This window comes from Ammospiza nelsoni, chromosome 3 (assembly GCF_027579445.1).
Source record: "Ammospiza nelsoni isolate bAmmNel1 chromosome 3, bAmmNel1.pri, whole genome shotgun sequence".
NCBI classification, from domain to species: Eukaryota; Metazoa; Chordata; class Aves; order Passeriformes; family Passerellidae; genus Ammospiza; species Ammospiza nelsoni.
In genome coordinates, this window is record NC_080635.1 from 63699832 (window position 1) to 63723166 (window position 23335).

General features: G+C 34.8%; 1 protein-coding gene across 27 annotated transcripts in view; it reads left to right on the forward strand.

Annotated features, from left to right (window-relative positions):
- The window catches only part of TRDN (triadin), a 225163-nt gene that overhangs the window by 85024 nt on the left and 116804 nt on the right, over positions 1-23335 (forward strand). For all 27 annotated transcript variants that reach the window (XM_059467562.1, XM_059467539.1, XM_059467542.1 and 24 more), the window contains 4 exons: positions 8406-8483; positions 18543-18578; positions 19682-19744; positions 20580-20642. In XM_059467562.1, the coding sequence (XP_059323545.1) occupies positions 8406-8483; positions 18543-18578; positions 19682-19744; positions 20580-20642 (240 nt within the window). The remainder of the gene's footprint in view (positions 1-8405; positions 8484-18542; positions 18579-19681; positions 19745-20579; positions 20643-23335) is intronic.

Sequence of the window (23335 nt, forward strand, 5' to 3'; positions counted from 1 at the left end):
AGTATTGTCTCACAAAATAAATAACAGAAATTTCAAAAGGTGTTCAATGCCCACATACATGATACCTAAACAAATTTTAAATTTTTTTTAAAAATTAGGTTTAAAAACAGAATTCTTCCTATATGTGAGATTCATTCATACAATTTTGGTGGTTTGGGGAGCAATGTGTTACCAACAGTATCTACAGTGTGAAAAACCATGCATGGCTCCTTTAGTCCTGGAATATTTTGGTGGCATGAAGCATCATCTTTATGGACAACTGCAAAATAAAATGTTTGCAATTCTTTGCACCTCACTTAGATACACAAAATTTAATTGCCCAGCTTTAACCTTTAACTGTCTTTATAGCCAGTGGTATGAAATAGAGGCCTCCAGAGGACAATTTCATCCTAAGAAAGATGCCTAAGATAGAAAAGATGAATCACCCTTTGAAGGTACCAATTTCTCTCCATTGACTACAAATGGATCCCTTGGGTGACTTATCAAGATATAACTGTCTGAAAGTTAACTTTTAAATGTCTGGTAGTGAGACAGCCTACATACATTCCAGAAATATGCTGCAAATGTGCAAGCAAGAATTTTGTTCAAATGAAGACTTGAAATGACAAGTTTTCTATAAAATTTGAAATTATGTTATCAGGAGCAGCTCTTGATGTAATCAAGGAAATAGTGGTGCCACTTGGAAAAAAAATCATTCCAGTTGCTATAGTGTTTTGAGAGTGAGTGAAAGGGATAAAGAAAAATGGAGAGAAATATTTTCTTGAATAAATGTGGAAGATATTCCCTATCCAAATGATTCAAACAAAAGAAACCTAAACAATCTTTGCATCAGAACAAAAACTCAGCCTTTAGAGCTTCCACTTTCATAGAATTTAAGATTTAGAATTTTAGTTGTCATACGCTCACAATTTTAATTTTTTTTTTTTTAATTTCTGTGCGATCCAATTATATGTTCAATGGAAAGACTTGGTAAGTTAAGTCATTTACCCAAAAATCATGGAGGATGCCTTGAGCACCAGGGTTAAAACTCATGACAGTGAAACCCAGGACCCTTTGTTCTAAAAATAACTTCTTTAAAGCATAGAGCATCTTTCCTGGCAAAACCAAAGGGAAAAAAGAATCAGTAGCTATCAAAGCATTATTGGTTTAAAATAATCATGATCTCCAGTATTGCAGGTTTTTTCTTCCAGTATTTCTCATATCTACATCCATGGAACTTAGCTCCCAGTGATTTCAGTGGGAGTGAATAAACAGGAGTTAGGAGCCAACACCTCTGCTGCTTTGGGCCCTCCTCTGATATTTGGTCTAATAAAACCACTCAGGTCTTTTCCCTCTAACTTCAGACTGCATTATTGAAATTTTAACTTCTGAAAAATGGCTATGGATTCACTGTCTTAAGTGATTTTCAAGTGTAGACAAGATAGGTAACATAATCATTAAATCCTTGTTTTCCTCCTTCAAGCAAAAAGACTCAGAGATATGAAAACCTTTGTGGCTCCAGGACAGAGATACTTGGATTTAGTTTGACTTCCAGTGATTTATTTAATAAGTATATTCATTATCAATTACAAATATCTGTAATTGTGAGAGATTATCAAAATTTGTAATTTTACAGAATTTTATCTGTAATTTGATTTTATCCACATTAGGCTGTTTTTGTTTTGCAAAAACTGGCATATGCATTCTTTTTTGAAGACAACATAAAGCATCATCATTCTTGTAGCTATCACTTATCACTTTTCGGACTTGGGCACTGAATATTTCTTACATGTAGTTGGACTAAGGATGGTTGAAAATATTATATGTACAGATAAACCAAATGCAAAGAACAGAAATTACTAAGCAGTGCTCACATGGCATAGTCAGTGTCTATTGCTTTTCATCATAACAGTTTATAAGGTCCCTCTGTTCTGTTTAATTGTTAGCTGCAAGTATTTAGTTGCAGCGTTTTCTGTTTTAATTGGATATTTCATATTGTGAAAAAAAAGCATCTATGCCAACTCCTGATATTCATGTTAATTATGCTAGGGGTCACTGTATATGATACCAATTTATTAAAGGTTATTTGGGGAGAGAAAGAAAGACTGAATAAGTCTTTTCATTTTGTAATCTGCCTCTACAGTCCTTTTGTACTACATTGTGCTTATAATAACCCATCATTACCACACAATAACCCATAATTTCCACTGTCCTGGTACTTAGTTCTTTGAGATCCATCTTTTGATATTTCTAGACACAACATGTAGGTTTATTTTTACCTGCTAACTGCCTGTGATAAATAATGCGAGGAAGTGGAGTCAGCAAATTCAATATTCAATATTTTCAATTCAATTTTATTTTAATGTCAGGAAAGTCTGTGTGACTTCTTAACGTATAATGACAAAACTGTTAATGCTTAGCTCTTAACTCCTAAATGACTTCAGTCTTCTGAACATAAAAATTAGAACAGTTTTCACAAATATGGATTGAACTGAAGAGGGATTTTGTGGTGAAAAAGCTGTGTAAGGGAGTTCTCACAGATATACTTTTGTAAACAGATTAAACTGAAAGCTCTGTCATGCATCTAAAATACATTGCATGTGTTTCTGGACCCATAGTATCTGCTTTAAGTTAAAACAGAAAAAAACCCCAAAACACCAATAGCTCTAGCCATGCCTGTCTTGCCTGCCTCATTTGCACACTTGTTATGCACACTTGCATTGTGTGAGATACAAATGCACAGGAAAAAAATTATATATATATCAAACAAATTCCCAGCTGTGACTTTAATTGGATTTGGTGTCTGAGTGAAAACACAGCAACTGATGTTCACACAGTCTCCAGGAGTCTGCAACAATGATTCTCACACCTGTTTAATTGCCAAGTCAAGTATTTTCTGTTCAGAAACATCATTAAACCATGGTAGGAATTTGGAAATAGATGATCTCAAGGTCCCTTTGAACCCTAATCTTTCTCTAATTCATTCTAAATAAATATTGTTATGTTTTTATATGTTCATGCATATACATGTATATAGCATATATTATATTATTACTACATAGAAACATATATAAGAATCCATTATCAACAACAAAGGATGAACTCAAATATTTATTCATTAAAAATAGAAGTATATCAAGTTGCTGCTACTTATGTTTGGTGTCTTGAAAAGAGAAATTTAATCCTTCCCCTTACTCCCTTTCAAAAGAGCATTTCGAATATCAGTCTACTTCCTTCCTTCCTACACCCTCAATTTTAACCTAGTGGTCCTTGCTTTCAGCTTAATAGATGGATGGACACCCAAAGTTGCTGGGTTATTTGTACAGGCCTGGTTTCATTGCCTGTGTGTTGGGGAAGTATCTCACAATAATGTGCTTCACTCTAAGTTAGACTCTATGTAGAGTTACAAAATTATTTGTGTTTTTTTAATGGATTTCAAATACATAGATATAGTGGAACATAGCTAGATTTGTCATTACCCATGTAATCTCCCCTTTTCTTCTTTTCTTATGCATCATAAAAGAAATTGGCTGATAGTGTGGCGACACTAAAATTTAAAAGATTGCATTGCTACTGGTAATCACTGCATATACTGTAGTGTAGTTTTTTCTTAAATAATATCATCAGCCTATGCCAAATCAGAGTTTCACTTTATGTTGGGCAATTAACCATTTAATAAAGAGTCACCTTCTGAGTGCAATTGAAAAACGGAAATATATGTTGACTACTAAAATATACTTTCTTAAAAGTCTCATTTTATTATCCATTAATTCCATCCTCCCCTGCCAAAAATTTTGTTTTAAATAGGTCATTAAAATCCTGTTTAGTATTTTTTCCCATTTGACATAACTTTGTTATGTGGCCACATCTAGATTACTAAATCAAACTCATCTCAACTGTTCTCTCTCTGAATGTGATTTTTTCTCTCATAGAGAGAGCCACATCCAGTACACTTCCTCAAGGTCAAAATGGGTTGGATTTATCTCAGCTATCTATTGGGGAGTGGTCCCTGGCCCCTGCCAATTCCTGAATTGAGCCAATGAATTTTTTGAGACACTGCTGCTTGGCACAAGTCAAAGTTGTCAGAGGCTATCCAAAAATATGTTACAGGATATGTAAATCTGAATTCCAGAGCCCAGTAATGTTCCCAGGCCCCATTTAATTGCCAGTGTGCATGAAATCTTTGTGTCACAGTGTGTTCCTTAGGAAAGAATGCCTATGTGGGGAATCAGTATTTTATTTCAAGTAATACATTCCAGAAAATGAGCATTTGCATTGTTCAGTACAGTTACATAATCTCACCTCTTGATCCTCAGCTGTTCTTTCTTAATGAAATAACAGTTTGCTCCTTTCATGCACATACAATAAGCGGAGAAACCTTTCCCCAGAACAGTCACAGCCTAATGATTGAAAGCTGGGGAGAGACTCACCTTTAACTTGTAGCAACTGGCACGTCAAAACAGGAAGCCTGGGCAAAAGGGTTGGATTTCATTACGTTTTCAGTCCTCTAAAAGCAAATTTGGCAGTCTTGCCTCATTCTGCTGATCCATGCCTTGTTCCAACATTCATTAAACATTTGATTGGAATTTACTTTTCATAAAAAATGACTCTGCAAAGACAATTACTTTATTTGAATTATTTTTACTATCACTAGAGAATGATGTCATATCTGAGCAGAATGAGATTTAGCTGAAGACATTTTGCTGTAGAAACAGAGAAACTATAACAAAGTATTTGTGCTGTTGGACCATAGGATTCCTGCTGTTCAGGTATATGGATATGAGGAAATGAACCGTCATAGGAATGGTATTTCCACATATTGCACCCTGTGATGGCATTATTTCTCTCCATATCCAATTGGAATATTCACCAGTCTGGAATGCTGGAATAGTAGTAGTAGTAGTAGTAGTAGTAGTAGTAGTAGTCGTAGTAGTAGTAGTAGTAGTAATAATAATAATAATAATAATAATAATAATAATAATAATAATAATAATAATAATAATAATTTAATTTAATTTAATTTTTTTATTCTGAAAGATATATTTAGACACTTTATTAAGGTTGCTGCAGACAAGTTGAACTCAGAAGATCAGGAAAGAAGGAAAACTCATATAATTTGATATTATCATAAATCAGTTTATACACAATATTTAAATATGACATTTTTGACACACACACAGAGACATTTCCTAGATTGAGAAAAGTAAGGTAATTAAAGTTTGTCTTGTATGCCTTATCATGCAATAAAAAAATCTAAAATATTAATAAACCAAGTCAGGATTAATTTATTCAAGACATCTCAATCAATTTGATAAACACTGATGACAGAAGTTTCCCAGAGCTTGAGGACTGTAGCTGATTTTCAATGAAGTGTTCATGTTACTTAGTTTGAGTCCTAAACCTATTCATCCTTGAAGCCTATTTCTTTCCTTTCAGGCTGTGGAGGAAGGTACTCATGTCTTAATGTGACATTTTTTCTCCTGGTGAGATCATTCCCATGAGCCTAAATCCAAAATATTTCACTCTTTCTCTTTTCATCAGATGTAATATATTTTCAGCTTTTTACAATATCATAATATGAAAGAGATACCTAAAGCACAGCTGCATGGACAGATGACACATGGAAATGTTGTGGATCAACTCTAGGGACAGACTGGCAAAAATGCATGGACATTTTTGTGGTTGCAATTACATCTTTTGGAGAAATCAAAGCTTACTTTATTTTTTTTTAAGCAGCTTAAATGAACCTTAGTGGCTTATCTCCTAGCAGTAAAATGGAGGCTATGTTGGAAATGAGAAGCAAATAACTGTGCAGTGCTTTTTGTGGCTGCATTTTAAAAGCCATGAGATAAGTGTATGTCCAGCAATAATAGTGGTAATCTGGATAACAACTTCTCGTAATTCACGGACTAATCTGATTGTCCACTGAGAGCATTAAATACATCCTGCCTTCCTCTCATTTACATCATGGATATGTGTCCAACTGGCCACTGCCAGAGTCAAGATAGTAGACATTATTAATACGAATGGTCTGATCTGTTGAAGCCAATTCCTCAGTTCTATTTATCAGTCTGTACTACAGAAAACCACTTGTGCTTTATAACTTAAAGAAGAGAGAAGAAGGAAAAGAAAAGAAATTTGACTTAGGTTATCCCCTTTAACATATTTCATCAAAAGAATGGATAAAATATTTATTAATTTACTGTCCTTTACATTCCCATCAAAGTGAATAGAGAGACATTTAATAAGACATGGAAACATTAAAGAAGCCTTTTATCAGAGTGGATGGGAACCTGCTCAGAACAAACATTTTGGCCTAAGGGAAAGTTTTTGATCTGTGAAGCTTAAACTTAAAACACTCTCATATTGGATCATGTGGTCAATTTGCATGAAATAAATGATTTGCTTAAAACTTGTAAAGCTATAAAATAGAACTTGACAAGTCATTAGCAATAAGTGGTATCATACTGGCATTATGCGCACACTGGTGCTATCATTAGAAAACTGCTGCCACAGCAAAGCACAGGGAGATAATGGGGCCAGCCTACAATTTGACCTAGAGGAGTTAGATCATTGCCCCACACTGTAGATACCACTCTGCAGTCCAAATTATCGACTCTCCTTCATCATTACTCATCTACTCAACGTTCTGAGCCACTGCCCTTTGTCCCTTTTCACGCAAAATATTCACCCAAGTAATAAAACTTATCACTTTCTCTAACTGGGGAATAGGTGGTCTAGTTCTGGAAAGGGAAAAAAAAAGGGGAAAAAATGGAGAAAAAAAGCCTAATGTTTATTCTAGGACTTTGAAGAAATGTAGAAGGAAAAAAATAGATTACCCATTCTTCATTAATTGCTATGTTGTTTTTTTCTGAACTGGAAATTCAATTGCTTCAGATTCTGTATGTTGACATGGTTATGAATGTAACTTTTCTATTCTGGTTGTCAACAAAGGTAATCAGCAGCTCCTCAGCTCAGTTTGCAACTTCAAGTTTATTTTTTTTCGGACATAAAGCATTTGGAAAATCATGGCTAAATATCTGGATTCCTGAAGTTTGCCTAACATTCAAGGCTATAGTTATTCTGTGATATTATCAGTAAATATGCACTTTGGTATATTGCCAAGACAGGAAATACATGGAAAATGTAGGATTATTACCATTTGTGGCAAAACACCTTCAATACATTGGTTTTATCAATGTGTTAATATTTTGTCAGTGGCTCAGGGACATGTCAAGTTTGAGCAGCTTATGTTTGATATTTTATACAAATTACTGGATGAACTGAATCACATGCTCGCAAATTGTGTCTGCAATTGTGCATGTGTTGATGAGATGCAATAACAATTAGTTCATGATGCTCAAATCCCACTGCTGTCTTCAAGATGATATTTTTCTCATGCATTCCCCATGAGTATACACACCTTTGCAAAGTGAGAGGGGAAAGTAAGATGCTGCTGTTTCCAAGGCCCATTAAAGCCTTAATTCCTTTTCTGAGTCTACCATCAAGCATGAGGCATGGCTTTGAGTTTCTGATGTGAAGCTGGAGCTGAGTTTTAAGTCTGTTTGCATGTGAACTCTGGTACAGTGAATGTATGCTGGTGCATATTACTGAATCAATATCATATCTAACTATTTAATTTTATTTCTCAGGTCACAAAAAATGCACTTTCCAAATGACAGTGACAGGATAGCTACTGAGGCTAAATGCCAGTGAAATAAAAAGAAATAAGGAGACTTCAAATAAGTCATAAACTAGAAAATAAGCATAAGTAATATAAGTGTACATTAAATATGTTTGTGAATCTGTGGAGAAGTGAAGTGAGAAGTGTTTTGTACAAAACATGGTATCTGCACATAGGCTAAAACAGTACAGAAAATCCCAGCTGAACACTTTGAGAGAGTAGAGGTGTTTCAGTCAGCAGCTGGAATCAGAACCTCATCAGTGTTTATAATGCATGACCTGGTTGGTATTGGCTAGTTAAGAATGAGCCTTAACGATGAGAAACATCATAATTTTAACTAGTGTTTCCAGGAGCTCATTAAGTGGACTTTAGGGAGCAACTGAAGATCATTTGTTTGACAGGAGAAAATAAGGCTTTGTTGTAGAACAGGCATCATGAGTATGCAACCTTATTATTATAGTATTATTATTATCTTTTGAGTCAAAGGAAGAAAACCAGAAGTGTAGAATTTCAGCATATGTTTGAGTCACGTGGACTTCATTGGTCTCAAATGTGACTCTTAAAAATAAATTACTCTATTTGTTAAAAAATAAATTTCCTTGTTATAGTGTCTGAAAAATACTAGCTTTTATGCACAATGTAACATTTTTAACATGAACCATTTTGAGGGGAGCTCATCCTCCCAGTGAAACTGCTCAGCCTGTTGGTGAATATGTCTTCTATACTTCATAACCTGTCTTAGGTGCAGGACATAAGGAATTTGCACCACCTCGTCTTCTTCTAGAACACAGTCCAAGAAAGAAACCAGCAGCTATTGAAGGCAAGTTCGAGTTTTCCTACCTTTATTGGCTTCTACTTATTAACTTGACTGTTTGTTCTAATGGGGCTTTTTCTTTTTTTAATTTTTTTTTTGTAAATGTAGTCTATATTACAAAAGTGATCACCTTACTAGGCCTGGGACAAGAATGACACAGTGACATAGGCGTGACAAAACTTAAATTTTCCTTACAGATGGCTTGGGGGATTTCCTGAGTGAAACAGATTACAGAATTTAGGCCTAATATGTAAAATGCTTTGAATGGCATTCAGCCATAACTTGCTATCTAACTATAAACATAATCAACATTATCCTCTTAATATACTTTGGATTATTCTTTCAGCTATTGTTATTCAGTAATTTTTCTGTGCCTTGTTTGTAATAATGAATGTAATATTTCTGGCTCTGCATTTATCAACCCTATTGCTATTGTTAAAACCACTGAAAGAGAAATACAAAGTCAGATCTTACGTTCAGAAGATTAAAACATAATCCCTGCAATTGAATTATATTGTTTATAGTCTGATCATTACAGTAAAGTGATTGAAATACTCATTTTGATTTTAAAATGAACAATGCCTGATGACTTAGAACTACAACTGCAATATATGTACTTGGTCTTTATACCATACAATTTAATAGTACAAAACATCTGAGTCGGTTAGTGTAATTATGTAGCAGTTTTCATATGATACTTGAGTCCTTCAGTCAAGCCATGGAATTTGCTAATTTCTCTCATAGAGGTCTTAGCTCTATGTTACCCAGAAAGCAATTTCAGTCTTAGAGAGGAACAGATGGGATGGCAGCAGAGTAAGTAACAAGAGCTGCAAGATTTCCTGCATTTGAAAACAGTAAATGAGACTTAGGTTTTGCCAGGACCCATGACTGAAACAAAGTGTTACATTAATTAGATATTTCTGTAACGTGATTATTGTGAATCAGAACATTTGGATAAAAATAGTTATGTGACTTATTATGTCTTTCCCCAAAAATATCATTACCTCAAATGATTATTTCTTTTTAAACATGCTGTTTAAAGGAGTATAAAACTATGGTTATTTTGAGACAGTATAGAAATAGATTTGCACTCTTGCTTACTTTAGGAAAATGTCTGAACCCTGCTTATCAGCAGAAAGAATTCCCTGCAATGTTAAACTCTGTTATCCGTCAATTAACCATAATGGAAAAAGACATAATAGAGCAAGGCTGACACATTTGCTGAATGATAAACCTAATCTTTAAATATAACTGTTACGCAAGATGAACTAACATCAAATTAACATTAGATTCTTGATTTTCAAAATCATGAGGAGAATGCAATTACTGCAATTGCACATAGAAATTACTATTTATGACCAGTTACACATTTTTGTTTTTCATTAGCTCATTTATGCATGCAATTCAGGTAATTGGCACTGTAAATTAGACACCCATTTGGCAAACAAATTTGGGGGAGATTATCTGCTCAGAACCATATAACTAAATTCCCTTTAAGGCTCAAGGCCAGTCACTAGGATACATACTTTTCATGCATGAGATTTAGAAGACATGAAGAAGGCAAAATTGCTTGTAAAATGTTATCATGAAAAGCTCTTATGCTGTTTTCCATATATGAGAAAATATGCCACAGTGCCTTGAGGAGCCCTAAACCCTGAAGCTTTATTTCAGCCCTAGAGGAAAAAAAAAGTAATTTATGAGAATATTTGGCAAAATGTCAGAAGGGAAAAAAGAGGAGTAGGCAGGGAAATTTAAATCTTTAAAATAGCTGAAGAGACATGTGCATGTGACTTCTTAGTGCTTAGATACTTTTATGACTGGTACATCACTAAATATCATTTATCAGTAGAAGGGACAGATTGAAACAAAAGTCTTCTTATAAATATAGTTGGAAGTAGTATCATAAGTTGTTAGAATAGAGAACATACAGAAGTGTTATTTAATTGAAAAATATACTTTATATAACATCAAAGCCTGGTTTAGCCTTTGACAGAAGAAACCAGCTCTGAAAAAAGGTAAAACTGTAGGAAGTAACAGAACGTTTGTCACACAAAAAATTTATGAAACCAATGAACTTACACCTTAGGCTTTCCAACTCAGTGATATTCAGACATTGTATATGTAATTATGGAGCTGGTGAAGACTGAAAGGATCTTACTCTTTTTCTAGAGTGACATGTTTTTAGTATCATTCCATTTCCCCACTGCTGCCTTAGGTAATCTTGGACCATTCTTGTTTTCTGATAAAGTAGAAATAGTGATGTGTATGTGCCACATATGTCTAAAATTTTTAGATTATTTGATACCTTCAAATGGAATGCTTTTCCTGGATACTATCCAATGTCCTGTAGAAATTATGCTCTGCTGAATTATTGAGGCCTTAGAAAAACAGCATATCATTATTATATATTAAATCTCACACTTCCTCCCATTGTCATTGCCTTTTTCTCTTCCTTCAGCTCCACAGTAAATATTTTGGAAAGGGGGTAATTATTTAAGACTATCTCAATTTGTACACTAGATTCTAGTGTACAAAGCAATAAATGGCATTGAAGTGTGTGAGTTGAAATTTTCAGATATCTCCTGGTCAAAAAGCAAAATGCTTTGTATTAATCTGGTCAGAAAGAAAAAAATAATTTCTTTCTTATTTCATGGTTGATTGGCTTTTTCAAAGATCTTACCACAAAACTTCAATGAAGATTTTGAATTTTCACATCACGAGCAGCAGAGAATAATAAAACAAATGATAGGATCCTGTAACAGTGAACAAGAGAAAGAAGATAAAGGAATTTGTGAAGATAAAGGCATTGATATATAACATCTACTTGTATTTCAAGCTTGGAAACCTTGTTTGGTAAACTAGGAACTAAAGAACTAATTTTAAATTCTTTATCTTATCTTTTTATGGAGCTTTCACAAGTACTTGGAAGCAGTGTTCTCAGCTGACACTGATGCTGCCATGTCAGGACACTGGTGTCACCAGTAATTTGACAGATCAGTTCTCCATGGTTATCTGAACTTTGACTGTAATATCCTCCTTCTTACTTGGTGGTAGTCTTCCACACAACTTTTAACTCTAGATTTCTTTTATTTTGTTATTCACTGACAACCTAAAACTTCTCTGCAGTGTATACTGCTTCTCTGAGATTCTCTCTCTTAGGTCTTGAATTTTTGCTCAGCTCACACAGCTTTTTCCTTCCTCCATTTCCACATTCACATGAAAAGGCCCTTCCTTTCTGATAGTCCTCCCATGTTTCCCTCTCTGACATGGCAGGGTAATCACTCAGGAAGACTCTGCAGTTAGACATGTGTAAAAACTAAGATCAGAGTCTTAGCTAGTTACTGGTGAATCTTCATGTTAATTGTTGCAGAATATCCTGACTTTGCCTTCTCGCAAGATCGCAGCAGCTTTGTCAGAAGCCTGTATCAAAATCCTTCTCCTGGTGGAAAGAATCTTAATGCATGTGGTATATGATCTCAAGCAGACCTGTGCTTTCTACCACTTTGAAGAGCACGGCATGACAAAAAACATTTGAACAGCATTGTATCTGAGTATGATTTTCCCAGTTGTATTGTCCTAAAATCTGTTCCTGTATCTTTGAGTGGGAGAGCATTTATCATGGAAGAGTCATCAACATAACCATTCTGATCTGTTAATGCATGATGACAAGTTCTGAAATATCTCCCTTCCTTGACTGAAGTATACTGGCCATTCCTGTCATCTTGATGGTATCTGTGATATTAAGTGAGGAGGAAAAAAAAAATCTATAACATCTTCAGAGGATCTATGAAGAAAAAGAGTATTTTCTCTAGGTCATTGAATCCTCTAATTACAAATTTAGCAGAATGCAGTAAAGTGAGTTGCTGTGAAATGTGTTTAACTTCCCCCAAAACCCCTGTGGAGGCTTAATTGGCAACTGCATCTGTGTTGCTATATAGAATGTACACTATCAGACTGTCTTAAGAAGAATTTCTAGTCTGTATCTCTGTTCATGAATATAATAACCAAGAATATCTAAATTACTGAAGTCAATACAGGTTTTGACAAAGCTCCCTTGATGTACAGGAGTGTATAAATCTTCTACAAATCAATCTGCTTCTGTACACTCTGTCAATGTCTGCCTTCTCTTCTGTGCATGGATTGTTCTATAAAAAAACTCTGTTTTCCTTTTATACTATAGAATCAATTACCTTTAAAAAATCCTTTCAGTGAGAGATCGTGATTCAAGACACAACAGAACCCTTAAAAAAAGACATAATTTTGAAAATTTTCTCCCTATTTAGAATATTCTTAATAATACTGACAGGAGTTGTGGATGAAAATCCATTTTTCTGATAAATTTTAATCCAAGGGAGAATATAAAGAGGAAAAAAGAAAAATATTTATATTAGAAATGTTGTAATACAATGTGTTAGGTTTAATCTAGGTTAATAGATGAACAGTTTAGTTAGCTTTAATGCATTGCTGTATTTACAGCATAAAAAGGTTTTTTGAGAAATATGGGCCTTATATCTCCATGAGTCTCTACTGAAGACAATAAAATCTTTAAAATAATATGAACAGCATTGCAAAGGGAACTATTTAATGATTTAAGTTAGACATTTAAGCAGTAAATTCTAATGATTTAACAATGATGAAAAAAAACCTAAATCTTTACTGTTTCAGAAAGTCCTTGACATTTTCCTTAATGACATGAGGCTCTTCTGTACTTCTTATATTCTATCATAAAATACAAAAAGTTAAACAGACATGAGAAAAAAGCATATTAGTGTAAGAAAAAAAATGCATAAAGATATGTATATTTTGATTAGACATACTATTAATTTTCTCAACCTTTATAATAACACAATTTAAAATGTTAGAGTATGCATTTGAAAATAAATATTCCCCAAGGTTTACCCAATAAAACACAAACAAATACCTCAGAAGATTCATTTAACTTTTCATAGTGCTTTTTAAATGTAATAGAAAAACCATAGTCTTTTGCATATGTTGCACCTGCAAATGGAAAACACTTACTGGAATTAAGTTAATCAGGAAGAACTCTGATGTTTCTTTGGAAAGAAACATGAAACTCTTACAGAAGTCCTACATAACCTCATCATCCCATTTTTAAGGCTCAGACACGCTTGCCCAAAAGCACACTGCATAAAGAGCATCAGCAAAACTCTTCCCAGCTCTGGTAACAGAATTGAGCCTGACATTGATTCCTGTTGTCCAGCAGGAATTTCAGTCACAGGGAGGGAGAGCCTAGCCAAACTACTTTAGCTTTGTTGGTTTGGCTCTCACTAGTAATGGTTGTACCATAAAACATCAGTGCTCCCCTGGGAATTTAAGTAATTATCAAAATCATATTTGCATCATATTTACCATTGACCATTGTCCAGTAGAGTTTCTTTTGCTGATCTTGTTATGGAAGTTGTTCTGTCATCTTTTTTGACTTGCCAGACCTACTCTGGCATCATCTCTCTTGTGGTTTTATTCCTTTGCTCCACACTGTGCTGTTTAGTCAGGGCAACATATGGGCCATGCTATTAACTAAGAGTTCTGGTGCTTAATGCAACAGAGCCATGAAAAAGAAGTCTATAATCACTACAGGAAGAAATAAGAAACATTTATGTAGGTCACATGAAAGCATTAGGAATTTCAAGCATGATATTTCTATTCCATAGATTCTGCAGACCTCAAAATTATCTCCACAAGCAATCTTCACAGCTGCCAAACAGTGTTTCAGGCTGGGATTTGAAAACAGTGAAGCAGTTTCAAAAAAAAACAGAGTCGAGCTGGAGAGATTGCCTAGGCCTTCAGGGTGTGCTATATCTCCAGTGATCTGAGTGCCCCAAGAGTCTTTCACTTGCCCAATATGAAAAGAAATTCTATTTCCTTACTCTGCAGAAAAAAAATAAAAAGAAAAGGTAGTGTCATTTAAACAGAGCTTTGTAAATAAATGCATTTATGCACTTCATTTTGGCCTAAACACTCACCTGTAAATTAGAGAGAGCACATTTGTGCATGTGTGTGTGCACTTTTTTGTTTTTACATGTGAACAGAAGCAATTTTAAGAACTTTAGGAACTTTAGAATAATACTATTTAGGTTTCTTTGATCTTTCTTGGCCTTTCAGTAGTTTGGCTGAAAGACAGAATTACTTCTCATAGAGAAAGTAACCAGACCAACAAGGACTCTCTTACCCCAGAAAGAGATTTTTTTTTTTCAAAGAGACAGCTAAGGTCAATTTTTACTTGAAATTTAGTTTTAACCTTAAAGGTATGAGTTTCCATGACATCCTAAACGAAGCAAAAATACCTCCTTTCATTTTTTATTCATTTCTTCAAAAGCTTTGTAACTCTTAGGGGATCCTATTTTGTCAATGGGTGTTAAATTGTTTAGAGCCAAAAGTGCAACTGATCAGTCATTTTCAGTCTCTACCCTAAGCAACAGGCCAAGGGGAAAGAAAAGAAATATCATCAAAAACTGAAATGTAATGAGTCATTCTAATATTTAAAAGGATATCCAACTCACACTAAAATCAACAATAAAACTTTTTTTGAGTCCAGCAGAGAAAGGATTTCAGTCACCAAGTAAAACAAAGAGGAACTGTAATCCCTTCAAAATTAATAAGGAAAAAAAAATTAAAAGGCAGCTTGTGTTTTGCTTGAATGGTCCTTTAAAATTATGCCAATGATAGCTTAAGGTGTACAGAGCTGCCTGGACAAAAATGAAACTAAGCCTTATCCTGAATGAAGTCACTGTGTTCAGTCTGAATTACGGTTTCTCAGGAAAAGATGAATTAATGTTTGTTTTGTTCTGTTTTGTATGTCAGTGAGTATACATGTGTCTCTGCTGATCTTGAGCTCTGCCAGGACTGGAATCTGTAGGCAAGAAAAGCTGTTGTAGCATTTCACAGTCAGGCAATAAATATCCCAAGTCTCTCACAGGAGCTTTCCTCCTGAGGTTTCCTCACAAGAGGATTTTAGATAAATGCAGATAAGCCTCATATAAGGATCTGAACTTTAGAAAGCTAATGTGAACCCCAACATCTCCAAACTTCTGGCGTTCAGTCCCACTAGTGTTTGCTATATGCATGCCTCTCCAGCAGAAGGAACCTGTGGCTATATTTTGCTTCCCTGCTTACCTCAGTTTCTCTGACACGTTGGGATGAGCTGACAATTCCTTCCAGAATGAGACTTTCCATAAGAACATGGACCATCTGGAGCAGTATGGTAAAGAAGCTCGAAGAGCCCCTTCTTCTTCCAGCTCCTGTGCAGCATTCCTGTGACACTATGTCCTGTAACTCATGTGCATCTCTAAATTTAGATTCCACTCAGCACTGGCAGAGTAGCACAGTGGTCTTACCAAGCCTGATTTCAAGTGCCACGTTCTTAGCGTGCTTCTGTTATCTCCCTTCCCACCATTGTCCAAGAATTTGCTGCTCTCCTATGAGAATAACACAAAGACAAGGTGCTGACAAGATGGGTGGAGAAAATTCAGATTGAAACACCCCTTTCTTGGTCTTTGTTGAATCTTACTTGGATTTCTACTGGCCTTGGTCCTTCATCCCTTATTAAAAGTAAATAATTCCATCTCAGAGGTTACTTTGCTGCAAGGTCTGTTCTGTTCAATCCAGTCACTTTACAAAAAAAATTATTCTATGCTGCTTCTTTTTATTTTTCACCCAGGAATAAGTTTTTTACCTGAATGTCTCATTCAGTAGTACATCACTGCTTTAATTCACAATACTCATGTTCACTGGACTCCTTCTTATGCTACATGAAGCTCAGCTTCTGCACAGAGTCTACAGAAAAAAACTTGACTAAATGAAAAGTCCATTGCTGGCCTTGCTGGCTGATTGTGTCAAGTACTCTTCCAGATGCATATATCCTTATTTCATTCTTGTAAATGAATTGCAGGCTTTTGAAAGTGAGGCCTTTTTGTACTCGTATGTTTTACACTGTCCATGAAGTGTGACTCAGGACTAATGTTACTGGTGAAAAAATCCCGTTAACTAAGGAACAGTAGCAATAACAATAGATTTTTTCAATTTTTAATTGCACTTGAATTTCATATTGTGGTGAATGCCAAATCCTCCAAAGCACATTGTGTTTCCTTGTGTAACCCCTAATTTGTGCATATGAGGATCCCTCTTTATGCAGTTGGCCCTTTGTAGTTCTGTAATGTTCTGTGCTAAAAAAGTAAGTTCTTTCAATTAACAGATGGGGTTCATATTTTACAGCACAAAAGACCAGCCTAAATTCCTATTTAATTATTTGCTCTTCCTCTTAATTTAGCTGTGTACATATCTGCATAGAGCCCACTACATTTACTGCTTCAGAATTACAAGTTTTGCTGGTGTTAAATATACACTTAATATACAACATTCTAAATGTGAGCTGTTCAAACGGGGAGGAAATATATTTATTCAAGAAATGGGATTACTTCCTTAAGTCAGAAATGGCTCTTTCCATAATACCCATTTACCATGGCTCTTATTTACAGAAATTTCTCTCAGTGGCAGCTGTGAGGGGCACCAGTGGGGCTAGATGCAGCTGAGATGTGAATGGAAGCTCAGGGGCTGTTTTCCTCAGACTTGAGCAAGAGTGCTTATCTTGCATTAGGCAGCAAAATAGGGGGCCCAGTCCTTTAATATTTCCATATAATCATCTCCCAGAAACTTCATAACAAATATGGACATCTCAAAGTTTCCTGGACGCTGAATAATACAACTTGAGAGCTTGATGGAAGAAAATTATGTCAGTGGGTTTAATTGGTAGAATGATTTGGCAATGAAGATTCTGCAGCCATGGATGTCATCATCTTAGCTTGGGTTATTGGCAGTAGACATTCCTTCCACTTCTTTTATATCTTCTATAAAAAGTTTCACTTCTCAAAGCTCAATGCCTCAGCTTTTTCAAGATGTATATGGCTCCAAACCTTGCTGTGCAAATTAAGGCAGATTTCATATGGTTTTTCTGGGCCCCAGAGGCATGCAAAATGCTGCAAGTTCTAAGGCAGAAATGGTCTCGGATTAAAGAGAATCTTGTTGTAAGGACCTTGGGCTTACAAATTATTCTCATGCATCACCTAGCACCAGAAATTTAAAAAACCAAAAAAATCTAACTTGCCAGAACTGAGGCACTCAGAAAAAAAATGGACATTACAGAAGTCCAAGCAGCACTTCAACATCTAATTACTATTGATAAAGCCTCATGGAAGGAAGACAGAAGGAACCTCTTCTCTGTCAGTAAATGACACACACTTAGTATGTTTAACAGTTTGATTAATTCAGGCAGACTATGCAAGTAATTAAACCACATTTTAGAAATTAGAGGAGATCCACATTACATGTGGAAATAATCCACTGAAGGGTCATAGGTGGCACAGGAAAGTTGAGCTGTGGAAGAGCTTTTGTGAAATCTCAAGGTGAAGAGACTTCCATTTCAACCAGAGAGGCACAATCCCTAGCACAAGTCTCTGGAGAAGTGTGTCAGCGAGAGAGAGAGAGATAGGCAATAACAAGAATATTAAAGTATACAAGACTATGAAGTTCTAATTAAGTTAGTGTAGGATGATCACTACTCTGATGCTCTACACATACCTAAGAAACCTCAGAACACAGAGGAATTTGTAGCTTCAAGTGTAGTGTAGTGCTCAGATTTTCAGGAGGAAGAATTAAGCACATAAAACTTAGGGAAACATTCTGCAGAATGTATGTGAGAATTTTCTCAAGACAAAAACGAGAGAAAGGCATTGAACAAATCAGTTTAAAACAAGAAAGAAGTGGCAAACATCTATATTATGCTTGATGTTAAAAGCAATTGTCAGAAAATCAGCAGAAGTATCATTTGAGGAGACCCTGAATATTGATAAATGCATTGCCTCCACAATAGGCAAAATAACTTTATTCATGAAATCATCGTAGAAACACTGTGGAATTCAGGTATACTCTATAAACACAGCAATTTTTCAATTTTTCAAAATTCAAACACACAGATATCTTTTAGTTTAGGTAAAATGTTCTACAATTTTTAATTTTTTTCCCCTGTGTGTATGTATTTTTTCCATGCAGAAGAAAAGTCTGTTGTGGTACCCAGAGAAGTGAAAAGTAAGTTGCTTTTTGTTTTGGTTTGGTTTGCTTTGCTTCCTTTATCTTCATGTTAGTTTTCTGCAAGGGACAGGAATATATTTTTTTCTTGGATTTGAAAGTATTCCTATTCCTTAAATAGTTTCAATTAAAGAAAAGTCTCTTGCTTAAAGTCTTATGGTTCTATCTTTTGTAAGATAATAAATCTTGGTTTCTTATCCACATTTGTAATAGTAAAAGATCACAAAAAGAAAAATATAGTTTCACTAACTATATTTGGGTATCAATATCTGAAGCATGCAGCACAAACTGAAGGTAACAAATTTGTCTTTTCATGGATGAACAATTAAAAAAGCACTGAGATTAGCTATTCTTATACTCTTAAATTCTTTCCCATCAAAAAGGGGATTCATTTCCCAAAGGAAAAATAAGAATTATAACTTTCTCATATCCTTTACCAAACTCTCAATTTTATAATTCAAAACATTCATGAAATAAGTAATTAAATTAAGCTTTTTTTTTTTTTTTTAAATATTCTCCTTATTTCTATAATTGCCCCAATAACTGCCAAAATCGAGGCAGATTCTTCTGAAATAATGTCATGTTGTTTTGTAGATGGTGCTTTAACAACAATTCTCCATGAATAAGAGAAGTTCTGTAATGACAGTTTCAAAGATTCAATTAGTAAAAAGTGTAATAAAGGTATATTGTATATGCGGGCTTTTCATGGCATTGTACACTTGTTCCCAAATACCATGTGCAAGTTTTGCTGTCGTTCAGTCAGGTCTTACAAAAGAAGCACAGCAAGTGAATGGCTCTTGAGTCACCACAATAAACTCTTAGTTACACCAGGTTAATGGGCATAGTTTCTTCAATTAATTTTTAAGTAATAATCTGGTGTGCATATTTGTTCCAGTTTTATCCTTAACACCACATTCACTCTCTGGGTATCAAGCTGTATTTCTGAGCTGCTGACAATAAGTGACCAACTTGTCAAATCTTGAACATATTGCAGTTAGTGGATGCCCCATCCCAAACACATTTATACATACATGCATATATACATGGTTGTTTGTGTGTTTCTGTGTAAAAGTAGCCAGCTGAACTTCTATTTCTATTTTTAGAGAGAAAAGAGGAGAAGAAAAAGAGTGATGAAAAGAAGACTATGACTGAAACTAAGGTGAAAGGTATAGTTTGGAAACATTTCTTACTGGCCTCATTCAGCTTTTACTCACACTTCTGGCTCATTTCCCATTGTTTTCTGTTAGGTGAATCCTATGCTACTGGCTGCATTGTACTTCTCTTGGTTGCTCAGTCATTATTTGCATGTTTCTACTTCTTCTGTATCTAATGTCTTATGTGTCCAATACGTTCAGCATCCAATATTACCTAAACTTATTTTCTGACAAATGAAATGTCCTGTTTGGTGGCCATCCAGGGGCTTTTTAAACAATTTAATGGAGTCCATATTTAACAGGACATAGTTATACTGCAATATACAAAATTCAGGGAAGATATCACTCGATTGCACATCAGTTTCTGAAGGTGGGGTAGATCTGTTTATTTTATACAATCACAGTTGAGACTTACAGTGACCAAACTGCAAAGTCATGATATCCATCTAAATAATGTTCCACTCATACATTCTCAGAAAGAATCTAAAATCCACTAAGGTGTTGCTTCATGCAAAATATTTAAGTAATTCATTATTTTTTAATAATCTTATTGCCACTGGAACTTAAGCTAGAAGCTGCCACATTCATGCACTGATGATTTTTGCCTAACTTTTGATGAATTATTGAGCGTCCAAATCATCCATAGTTGATGCATACTGATTAATTTTCATTCTCAGCTGATTGCTCTGTGGCTAGTTGGGTGCAAGTGTTTTAAGGGAATAATCTGAACTCCCAAATAAGTAATATTTTTTTCAGTATGAGCCCACCAGGACTTGGATGACTGCATATTTGAGTGTATGATTCAGAGTTCTAGCACATCAAATTACTCTCTTTAATTAAATCTTAGAAAAAACAGGAAAAAAGGAGAAAGCTCATGAGAAGACATCTGTCCCTGAAATTAAAAAAGCAGGTAAGAAATTGAACTCTGACTTTCTCTGCAATGATATCTGACTATTTAGTGTAATCACTTTCAAGTTTTAAGGATTTGAGATAAGGGTGTATGTAGCTCATTATCATTCAAGAATCCGAGTGGAGAGATAGATAGATAGATAGATAGATAGATAGATAGATAGATAGATAGATAGATATCACAGTGTGTATATTATATTATATTATATTATATTATATTATATTATATTATATTATATTATATTATATTATATTATATTATATTATATTATATTATATTATAATATTATATTATATTATATTATATTATATATCTGTATATATGATATATGCAATTTCCTGTTCTATGATCTTGAGACTTTTACAAATAGAATGTGTAAATATAAATACATTTTAAAATCAATTACAAGCACTGCTTTCACTCATACACTAAATTTATCAAGAGCATAATTTGAAAAGCTACATGGCAAAGACTGAAAGGAGAGTAAATATTTTTGCATGAATTATTTTAAAAATACAGATTTTTTTTAAGTCATAAACATAAATATTACCACGTAAAAATAGATGGTTATTTTCTGAATTTTTACTCATGCCCAGAAAAGAATTTTTTAAAAGTTTAAATTAGTGAATATCCTAAACCTAATTGATTGTTTGATGCATGGAAATATAAAAGTTTCAGTAAGATTAGAAATTAGCAATTTGGGTCTTGTCTGCACTAAAAATGCTTTATTTTTCTTCCCCATTATTTCAGTAAATCTGCAAGTATATTTAATGTGGAAATGCAAAAGTGTCTCAGTAAATGACACAGCCTGCAAAACTGTCTCATTAAAATCAAGGAGAAACAAAATGTTCAGTGGTTGGTCACCATCTGAATATCTATAAACACTGATTCCAATTGATGCTTTATCTGTCACTTTCTATATAACATTCTACAAGCCCTCAAGTACTCAGATTAACCTTTCTGTAGATTTGTGCAATGCCTATAGCCACAGAGAAAGGTTCGAAATAATATGTAAATATTCAGGGCTATATTTACTATGTCCTCAAGGCAAACCTTGCATTCTGTTTTCTAATTATTTAAATCTGTTGAATGTTATCAGAAGTTGAAAGTATCTATATCCCATTGTTTTTCTAATATTGTGATTTACATATACAAATTTCAATAAGCAACTGGTTTCTTTCCCACTGAATCATATGTGGACTGCATAAGTTTTCTTATTCAAGTGATTATGGATGGGAAGAAATAAGTAATTTATGTTTGGGAAAACATAAAAGTGCACAGATTACCTGGGACAACTATCTTGGTAGCCCCATATTTAAATATGTCTTTTATAGTAGGGAGTTGTACACAGTGGGGAAGGGATAGGGATGAAAGAGAATATCTTTTACTAGTTAAGTTGCATATTTTAATGCATAAACACAGGTTTAAAAAGAACATAAGCTAACAATTCAAAAATCTTTTGTCATTTTATTCTGGTCCTAAGCTTGTTTTTCACTTGAGAATACAGAATTGTAAAAGATTACATTTTATGGCAGAGCTGCAGCATGAAGTTATTAATATGTTCATCTTCACAAGCAGTTGCTAAATCCAGTGAGTCATCCTTTGTAGCCTAATGCTAGAAAGACACAAATTAGACAAACCAAGATATCTGCACATTTCTGTCCCTTTTATTAGCTCTATAAGTTTCTGCATTTTTGGAGTTTACTAGCCTTTGTGTAAGAGGATGGTAATTCATAATGTATTCTAGCTGCACGTGTTGCTGTTATTCCTCTTTCAGATTGTTCTTTGAATGCATATGGACTTTCTACCTTTGGCAGCACCCATTGTTATCTCTAATATGTTTTAAGCCTGAAATAATTGCCATATTTGATCAACAGAATAGTAGCGCATAGCCCAGTTTTGAAATGAGGCACCTCGATATCTTTACATAATTTGGACACCGAAAATCAACCTCAGAACATTTGAATCAGCTGAGTACATAAGCATCCAAAAGCAAAAAACACCTTCCAGTTTTCTTACCTTTTCCCTTTAAAAGGCTAGGCAGAGGCCATTGCATTGAGCACAAACTCCTCACCCTGGTTTTCAAACGCTTGCATTGCCTCTGAATGTCTCTGGTTTGTGTCGCATTTTGGGTCCCCTGACCTTTGTAATCCATGAAGCCGAGGTATTTCAGGGCAAGCTGCCTTCTCACTGCCACCCACACTCATCCCCACACCAGTGGGCAGCTCCTTCTGCTCCGAGGTCCTCCTTGCACCCAAGTCCCACTGCTGCTCCACACCCTTGCACACTTTCTCCCAGAAGACTCATGTCTGGCTGGAGGCCCATTAACCAGGCATTCCCTATGGAGGAATGGTGGCATGGACAGGCTGTCAGGCTCAAGAGAGAGAGAGAAGAGGTGCTCTGAAAGCACTAAGTGATAAAAACATCTCTAAAATAATGTTCTGAGAGAAGCACTTCTCTATATTCCTCTCCATCTCTCCTGGTCTAACAAGGAATGCTTGTAATTGCAAATACTGAATATATTTTCAGATTAATATTTTAGATTGGTCCTTTGGTCCAAGAGACAATTTTATCTCTACTGCTACCGGAATGGAGGTTTTTTTATTGCACTTCATTAACTACATCCCTGTGATATATTTATTTGCATGCCAGCTCACTCTTTCTCCAATTCTCTCCCCTGTATTTCTCTCTCT